At 53.8% G+C, this 9402-nt stretch overlaps 1 protein-coding gene across 1 annotated transcript; it reads left to right on the forward strand.

The window, feature by feature from the left end:
* Nucleotides 1–1217: 1217 nt before the first annotated feature.
* On the forward strand, nt 1218–6339 carry LOC142015705 (C-signal-like). The gene is made up of 6 exons (XM_074999479.1): nt 1218–1367; nt 2372–2423; nt 3094–3281; nt 4492–4650; nt 5514–5633; nt 6134–6339. Exons 1-6 carry the CDS (start codon nt 1221–1223, stop codon nt 6245–6247), a joined length of 780 nt encoding a protein of 259 aa, XP_074855580.1. The 5' UTR covers nt 1218–1220; the 3' UTR covers nt 6248–6339.
* Nucleotides 6340–9402: the final 3063 nt, after the last annotated feature.

Here is a 9402-nt window from a genome sequence, read left to right on the forward strand (position 1 = left end):
AATAGGCGCTGCGAGGGTACGTCTACACGCCAAAGTAGCACACATCGAAATAAGGGTGCCAGGCACAGCTGCAGACAGGGTCACAGGGCGGACTCAACAGCCAGCCGCTCCCTTAAAGGGCCCGTCCCAGACACAGTTGCACTAAACAACACAAGATACACAGAGCCGACAACTGGTTGCAGACCCTGTGCCTGCAGCATGGATCCCCAGCTGCCGCAGCAGCAGCCAGAAGCTCTGGGCTAAGGGTTGCTGCCCACGGTGACCATAGAGCCCCGCAGGGGCTGGAGAGAGAGCATCTCTCAACCCCCCAGCTGATGGCCGCCATGGAGGACCCAGCAATTTCGACGTTGCGGGACGCAGATCGTCTACACGGTCCCTACTTCGACGTCGAACGTCGAAGTAGGGCGCTATTCCGATCCCCTCATGAGGTTAGCGACTTCGACGTCTTGCTGCCTAACGTCGAAGTTAACTTCGAAATAGCGCCCGACGCGTGTAGACGTGACGGGCGCTATTTCGAAGTTAGTGCCGCTACTTCGAAGTAACGTGCACGTGTAGACGCAGCTCAGGTGTTCCATATTCAGCAAAGGGAAATATAGTCACCATAGGGAAAGTGATACCTTGGACTGCGGAAGAGACCCCTGGTGGAGAACCCGACCTTGCCTCTTGCAACAGTGTTAGATCCTCTGTAGCTCTAGCAGGGCTGGGTACAGGCGCCTGACCCGTTGTCATTGCCTCTACAATCGCACATCTACAGGCTTAGTCATTGCCACTGTGGAGGCAAAATTAAGAAGCCAGAGAAGTCTACAGCAAACTCCCGGCCTCCACCTGCACAATCTTGCAGTCATTCACCCACACATGCTTTGTCCATCCTCTGTGTACAGCACCACTGACAGCTGTTAAACATGGATCATGACTGCAGTGACCCCTCGGTCAGTCCAGGGGTGTTGCCCTCATGCACAGTAAGGCAGCCAGCCCTTCAATGGCCCTGCACCAACACATCAATAATTTGTAACCAAACCAATCGACCTGCTCGCCCACACAGGAGGGTAAGAAGTAGACAAATTAGGTCTGGCTCATTCCATCTCTTCCTGTGTATTCGTCTGATAGTAGCAGAGTAATGTCCCTGGAGGTAATCATTAAACAATTCCAACTGTGGGTGTGCAGGGAAGTCAGGGCTGCAACTTGTGCAGCTCTCACTGAGCAGAGGCAGGTGAGGGGCCATGGCTGGTTTGAATCTCCGCAGTGTTCTGGTGACCGGGGCCAGTCAGGGAATCGGCCTGGAACTTGTCAAGCAGCTTCTGGGGAGCTCCAACCCACCAAAGTGGGTCTTTGCCACCTGCCAGGACCCGGCAGGAGAGCGAATGCAGGTGAGAACGGGGAGAGGGGGATGGAGTTAGCAGTAGCTGGAGGGGGAAGCAGAACCTGACCAAGGGGCTTCAAGTCTCACAGCACTTGGTGCTGAGACCCACACCCTGGAGGTGGGGCTACAGACACTGCTCCACTTACAAGGTGTGGAGCTGCACCCAAACTACCTCTACACCTGGCAGCTCAAGTCCCAGCAAGCCGCATGGATGTGGCAACACCGGCTGGGCCTGGGGTAACTGCCCAGGGGCTGTGGACCGGCTTGCCCAGCATAGGTATGTATTGACTATAGCAAAACTATACCGAGTCCTGCCAGCCTCTAGAGAGCTCAGATTGTGAGTCCAACCCCTCCCTTGTCTGCCACTGCTTCAGGCCCTCCGTCTTCTCAGCTCTGCTCCCACATCCAGCCTGGCAAACTGCAGGCGTGGACTAAATTCTTTGTCATAGCACCAGCTCCTTCCACAGTTGAAAAAATTCCCACTCACAACCAGCTCCCGAGAGCTTGAGACACTGCCAGCCCCTGGCTGCTGGGAGGGGACTCCCCTTAGCACTGCTTGGGAACTGACTTCCAACACCTTCCTCCCACTCCCCATCAGTCTCCCTTCTGCCTCCACATTCCTGTCCAGTTCCTAGACCTACCTGCTGCTCCCCAGCATCCCCATTCCCTATGGCTCAACTGTGCCGCATGGTCTCTGTGCCCGGCCGAGCCGTGGGACACAGATTAGCAGAGGGCACCAAGGGAACTCAGGTGTGTTTGTGATGGGGAAGTGATTTGTGTCCCTGACTCCTTTGCACTCGGTTAGATGATGGCATTGTAAATGCTCAGGGGCAATTAGAAGCCTCCTATGGCCCCAGAACCCCAGGGCAGGACACTGCATGAGGAGGCCTAGCAGAGAAAAGCAGAAAGTCACTGGCTTGGTGCCAAGAGGCAGTGGGGATCTGGACTCTGCCTGGCCTGGCCCTGGGCATGGGCCCAATGTCAATAACCATTTACTTTATTCTTTTTCAGGAACTGCACAAGCTGGAGGCCAAACATCCGAACCTGGTGATCGTTGCGCTGGGTGGGTGCCCGGCCCCAGGCCCAGAGCTGAGGTTCCCTCTCCCTGCAGCCCATTCTGACTGTTCCTATCCCCCCCAGCAAGACCCTCCCAGTCCCAGTGAGAAGAACAGGACCAGAGTCCATAATTGCTGAGAGCCCGTTGACCTTCCCCAGACCTAGAAAAGCAGGTGTGAGTGCAGAGTCCGGTGGGGTGGGGAGGCTGGAAGGCCCCAGGGTCATCATGTGGCAGACCCCTTTGTGAGAAGCACACACAGGCAGCTCTGTCCGTCATTCCCACCTCTGGGATGGAGCCCATCTGTCCAGCTGGGGACTTCTCTCACCTACAGTGCATCTCAAACAGTTCTAAATCAGCCACTTCCTTTGTCTAAGTGAGGTCAACACCACACGTAGGAACTAATCACTGACTCCGGCACATCTACGTTTCCTGGGCTACTCAGATTATCCAAGGAACTAATAATTCTCTCTCTGAACTGGCCTTTCCTATTGTTGCTCCAGCACAGCTCCCCATGTCTGGACCCAGCAGCAGTACCCACCCCCAACTCCCTTCCCCAACCCCTCTCCCGCCTCTGACCCCAGTGTAAAAAGCCCTCTGGCTCAGGGGGCTGTGATCTGGTGGGGGTGATGTCGGAGAGGAGGAATCACGTACTTGACCCCCTGCTCTGTCGCTGTAGAAGTCACAGACCCAGCCAGCATCAAGGCGGCGGCAGCCAGAGTTGAGACACACCTGAAAGGCTCGGGGCTCAATCTGCTGATAAACAACGCTGGGATATTGAAGTTGAGCACGCTGGAGTCAGAGACACCAGAGGACATGGCCCTGGTGTACGCGACCAACGTGACGGGGCCGTTGCTGGTGAGCCAGGTAAGGGCCCTGGCAGAGAGCAGGTGGCCGGGTGCACCAGGGTTTGATTGTGCTTGGGCCAGGAATCCTCCCTTCCCTGGGTTTGGGTAACCGGATCAATGTGGGGCCTTGGCTGGTAGCACAAAGGCTGCAGGTGCATCATGGGACTTGAACCGCTCAGAAACGAAACCTCACCCCCAGATCCCTGCATGGCCCTGGCTCTGCACACACAGAGCTTCAGTCCCTCACTGTTCAGCACCCAGAGCATCAGTGCAAGGACAGTGTCATGCACACGAGGCCCCAGTTACCTTATACGAGAGACCTCCGTCTCCCCAACCCCACCTCTGTGTGTGGCTTAAAGGGCCCCTTCCCACACCCCCCCAGATGGGGCCCAGCTGGCAGAGGGGCATTTGTGTCCTCCGGGGCTGAGGGTGACTGCAGCACGCAGCCGCGAGATGGTCTCTGGCTGGCCGGGCTGAGGCTCATGGATAGGTCTGTCACTGGCCTGTGTGCAGGGAGCGAGGCTGGCGCAGGCCAGGGAGTCAGGGCTTGTGTGGCCAGAGGCCAAGGGGTTCAGGCACCTGTGCCAGAGCCAGCACAGACAAGTCAGCTTCACACCAAGGGCAGCTGGTGGGGAGGTGCCTCACAACAGGGGAAAGAGATTCTTCCTGGCCTTGATCCTTCCATTCCTCTCCCCCCAGAGTTTGGCTCCTGACCAAGCCAGAAGCTGTAGCCAGGCTGGGCAACCTGGACCCTTCCTACTGCCCAGGGTAGGCAGGTGGTGAAGCAGCATTCAGCCTGATTCCCTGATCCTCGGGTGCCCTGGCCAGGACATAGTGGGGGTCCCCACAGGTGTCCACATGACTCTTAACCTGCCCTGGCTCTGGCTTTCAGCCTGGCCAGGGCAAAGCCTCAGAGCTGAAGAGCTGCAGCTGAGCCATGGTCAGAGCCATGTGGGCAGCTGTGGAGAGCCACAGACCCCCCTTCTGCCCGGATCTAGACTCTGAAGGCAGGGCCATAAGATGGGGCTCATTGTTGGCCTCTGCCTGGTCATGAGAAGTGTCCATGGATCCCCACACCTGCCTGGGTGGGGCTTCTGCTTCTGGCCTGGTCAGGGGATGGGTGTCAGGGGGAAGAGTGGGGACCCACCCCTTTCTGGTGCCCAGCCTCACGAGCACGAGGCTGGTTCTTTTTCTGACCCAACGGCTGCTCTGCTCTCCCCACTGCCCAGGCCTTCCTGCCCTTGCTGAAGCGGGCTGCCCAGGGAAGCCCCCAAACAGGGCTGAGCTGCAGCAAGGCGGCCATTGTCAACATGTCCAGTGAAGGTGGCTCCATCCAGAATATCTATGCCTGGGATCTGGTCCAAATCATCTCCTACCGCTGCAGCAAGGTACAGGGCACGCCCAGCAGGGCCTGACTGCTGCCTGGGTTTGCTCCTGGCACAAATTCATGTCACATGGTACATTCCCCTTTTCCCTGTCCTACTTCCACCACTCCAGCCTCCAGCTCTGTGTTGAGCAGGGCTGGAAGTTCTTTTCTGCCTGCAACTCACGTGGGCTTTAGATCAGAGCTCCCATCCAGTGAGGAACTTTCTGTTGTGCTGGAGAAATGCCCACGCTGAGATGGGCCTGGGGCAGCTCAGCCCCAGTCTAGCCAGTCTCAGCTCAGGGAAGGGACACTGCAGAACTATTAATTCTACCCCCTCCTAGAGGTGAACATTCCCCATTTATAGACCATCCCAGGTTCAATACATACCCTGCTCCTGGTGCAACTGGGCGGGGGGACCTCAAAGGAACATTGATGTCACATTTCCACTTTCCCCAACACACAAAGATCCTGCATAACTGAGAGCAGCCTCGGCACAGCTCTCAGGTGCGCTCACCTGTCGCAGCTCACTGGAGGCCTCAGCATCAGTGGCTCATCAAAGTGCAGCTACGCCCACATCTCGTGGCTTGCTGTCCTCATTGAGTGTATCAGGAATATAGCTCACACTAGTGTTTTCTTCTCACTAGTGTGTCCTTCAAGGTGAGTGCTTGGGTGGCCATCCAGAAGAAATTCAAATGCCGCCTAGCTGATTAGCAGAGCACCCACAGCTGGCAGTGTGTGTTTTCATTGGTGCTGCCCATCCGCACATGCCTCGGTGTCTCTGTGTCTGTCTGTCCCGTCCCTTCTCTTGGGAGGGCAGGTCGTTTCTACAGGGCTCATTCCTGCCCCCACATTTTGCTGTCTCTGCTCATGGCCTCTCGCTTTCAGGCTGCTCTGAACATGCTCACCAAGTGCCAGGCCTTGGGGTACGGTGGAGACGGGATCCTGAGTGTCGCTCTCAATCCTGGCTGGGTGCAGACGGACATGGGGAATTCCGGCCCTGTCCAGGTCGGTACCTCGCTGGAAGAGGCCAGTGGTAGCCATGTCTTGGGGCAGATGTTCATAGTAGGGTAACGGCTATGCTGGAACCCATCCACCCCAGTTCTGAGCACCTTCCACATCTGGAGCTCCCTTCTGGCAGCCCAAATCCCTAATTTCCAGCATCTCCCCAAAGCCTGAACTGCCAGTCAAAGCCCTCTCACTCCTGCACCTTAGTCCTCTGCCCCAGCCCAGAGACCCCTCCCCCACTCAGACCCCTTGGCCTCATTCCCACCATATGAATTGTGTCATATGCACGAGGGTGAAGGTGAGGTGCCCCAAATCATCAGCATGTTGCACATCCTCTGCCTCGGTGCACATAAAAAAATTCATGCCCGAAAGGGGGGAGAGAGTTCAAGGGAATTCCAGCTGGTCCAAGGGCTGGTCAGGTCCCTGCCTCTGGGCCCCTGGTGTCCTGGGTCCCTCCCAGAGCCGGCTCCCCCACCTCACTCTGGTTCTCCCCCCTGCAGGCCCCACTGAAAGTGGATGCGAGTGTCCGAGGGATGCTGCACGTGCTCTCCACGCTCTCCGAGAAGGACAACGGGGCTTTTGTGAACTGGGAAGGGAATGTTCTTCCCTGGTGAGATGTTCCCAGCCCTGCGCCAAGAGCCCTGGGCCAGGCCGTTCCAGTGACCATGCTGTCAGCTGTGCCTATAGCCTCAATAAACCCACTGAGCTAACGCAGCAGCTCTGGCGAAGCCTGGCCTGGTCTGTCCTGTCCTGGAAGCCACTGGCTGTGCCCGGGTGCAGCTGCCATGTGACCATTGGTTCCTCCCACCACTCAGAAAGCCCAGAGCTGACCTGTGAGGGAGGAGCTGAAGGTGGATGGAGAAGGGTGAAGGGGCGGCAGCCAGGGATGGGGAGAATACCCAGGATCTCACTGCTTCAGGGAAGAGGCCCAGGGAGAGCCCACAGATAACAACACCCCTTCCCTGACACTTGTGCAGTGTACTGAGTTTGCCAGTCTGAGATATCCCAGCCAACACTACCTAACCTGGGCTGAACAGTAACAGAAATAGCCGTGTTAGTCTATATACTATGCAAACAAAAAAGCAGTCCAGTAGCACTTCAAAGACTAACCAAATAAATGTATTAGGTGGTGAGCTTTTGTGGGATAGCCCCACTTCTTTAGTCTATAGCCAGACCAGAACAGACTCAATAGTTAAGGCACAGAGAACCAAAAATAGTAATCAAGGTTGACAAATCAGGAAAACTGTAATCAAGGTGGGCAAATCAGAAGAGAAAAGGCATGAGGGTGGTGGTAGCGGGGAGTCAAGAGTCAGATAAAACAAAGCATGTAAAAGAGTCCATATAATGGTCCAGTAATTGGTGTCCCTGTTCAAACCACTTGTTAACGTGTCAAATTTGAATATAAAAGAGACCTCGGCACTCTCTCTTTGCAGCCAATTCTCAAAGTTCCTTTTCAGTAAAACACGGACTTTCAGGTCATTAACAGAATGGCCCACTCCCTTAAAGTGCTGGCTGACAGACTGGTGAGTTAAGAGCTTTTTGATGTCTGTTTTGTGTCCATTCATTCTTTGTCAAAGAGTGTTTGCCAGGTCAGCCATACATACATATATTAGCATATTGTGGGGCTATGCGGGTGCCCATGGCAGTTCCACTAATCTGGAAGAATAAATTGTCCCCAAATCAGAACTAATTGTGGGTGAGAACAAAGTTACAGAAGTCAGACACCAAATTGGCTGTGGTGACATCAGGGATGATATTCGTGATCTCTTGTAATCCATCTTCATGTAGAATATTAGTGCACAGCACCTCAGCATCCATGGTGGTAAGGATGGCGTTGTCAGAAAGTTTTCTGATGTTTTGTAATTTCCTCAGGAAGTTAGTGGTATCACAGAGATATCTGGGAGTTTTGATGGCAGAGGGTTTCAGGAGAGAGGCCACATAACTGGATAGTCTGGTGGTAAAGGTGCCGGTGCCCGAAATGATAGGGCGTCTGGGGTTTGCAGGTTTGTGGATTTTGGGAAGTAAATAGAATGATCCAGGCTGGGGATCAGATGGTGTGTGTGAGTTAATGAGGTCCCGAGTAGCCGCAGGGAGTCCCTTAAGTAGTTGCAATTTCTTTAAGAATTCCAAAGTGGGATCAGCGGAGAGAGGTCTGTAAAATGTGGTGTTGGAGAATTTTCTGGCTGCCTCCTGTTCATAGTCTGATTATTCACGATGACAACAGCATCCCCTTTGTCAGCTGGTTTGGTGATAATGCCTGGGTTATTTTTGAGACTCTGGACAGCATAGCGTTGAGCATAGTTGAGATTGTGTCTTATTTGCTATTGTTTGCGTAAAATGTCAGTCTGAGCACAGTTGCGGAAGCATTGTACGTAGAAATCCAGACTTTCGCTACGACCCTTTGGGAGGGTCCACATAGCGTTCTCTCCTTATGCAGATGGAAACCAATCTCACTTAATCCAAACAGGTTCTTCCAGACCCAAACGACCTACCACAGTCCCAGGTCAATGTACGCATCAAGATCTTACCCAAAAGAGCCCACTCGGCCAGTCCTTTAGAGCTCACTAATAAAAAGAGAGAATGGGGTGAGAGTAAAATTGTCAAAGCAATCAAATTACATAGAATCATAGAACAATAGAGCTGGAAGAGACCTAAAAAAGCCATCAAGTCCAGCCCCCAGCCCTAGGCAGGACCAAACCCATCGGACCTACCCCAGTCACAAAGTTTTTGATGGAGGCTTGCAGCAGAGGTGGATCAGGCTGCTGTCTTAAAAGTCTCTGGAGTACATCCCCTGTTCAGATGGGTCAGTGATGCTTCCGGGCTCAGTTCCTAACACAGATGCTCCTGAAGTGATGATTTGGATTGGAGATAAGGATGAAGGAGCTCTCAGGGTCCTCTTATCCGGTTGTCCATGTGGAGGGAGTTCCAATGTCCCCCTCTGTGTGGAATCACCTCTGAGATGGAGCCTGTCACATGAGCAGGTCATCTGACCAAGTCCTTTCTAGGGAACCAGCCATCGCCTGTCTGCTGAGTGACATGGTCACAGACACAGCACTCAGATGCTGCACTAATACTTATTGGCTAAGACATCTGGCTGACTTTGATTATTTGAGGTGATAAATGTACTAAAGTTTTAACTAGAAACTGGCACCAAAGTTGAGTGTCAATACTTAGGGTTCAGTCTAAGCCCTTTAAGAAATAGTGGGTCCTAGCCCTTTGATCCTTGTGTGTGTAACCCTTCTTCTGGAAGCAGTCAGCAGCAGCCAGGGCCGGATTCAACATCTAGTGTTTCCTTCTCATCCATCTCACATAGAACCGGGTCGTGCCCCCACCCAGCATCCTGGGAAATTCACACAACCCCGGGTGCCTCGAAGAGTCAATGCTTCCCCACTCGCAAGCGCAGAGTCTGAGTGTACTTTTAATGGAAGAGGAAGAGAAGCCATATGGCATAAGCTTGGGAAAATACCACACCCAGAGTTCATAACCAATCCTCAAGTAACAGAGAGGGAGCCGTGCTAGGCTATATACTATCAAAACAAAAAAGCAGTCAAGTAGCACTTTAAAGACTAACAAAATAATTTATTAGGTGGTGAGCTTTCGTAGGACAGACCCACTTCGTCAGACCAACACCCGCTTCTGGCTCTGTGTGTCTTTGCGTGACACCCGCTTCTGGCTCTGTGTGTGTGTGTGTGTGTGTGTAACACCCCCGTCTGGCTTTACAATTCTATGGTCAGAAACTGCTTTGCTGGGTGCCATGCCTGCTTTAATG

This window comes from Carettochelys insculpta, chromosome 7 (genome assembly GCF_033958435.1).
Source record: "Carettochelys insculpta isolate YL-2023 chromosome 7, ASM3395843v1, whole genome shotgun sequence".
Classification (NCBI taxonomy): Eukaryota; Metazoa; Chordata; order Testudines; family Carettochelyidae; genus Carettochelys; species Carettochelys insculpta.

Bases quoted from the DNA above. Each gene is read 5' to 3' on its own strand.
- LOC142015705 (XM_074999479.1), top strand. From the start codon at position 1,221: ATGGCTGGTTTGAATCTCCGCAGTGTTCTGGTGACCGGGGCCAGTCAG. The intron at 1,368-2,371 runs GTGAGAACGGGG...ATTCTTTTTCAG, and splicing joins CGGCAGGAGAGCGAATGCAG to GAACTGCACAAGCTGGAGGC. The intron at 3,282-4,491 runs GTAAGGGCCCTG...CCCACTGCCCAG, and splicing joins GGCCGTTGCTGGTGAGCCAG to GCCTTCCTGCCCTTGCTGAA.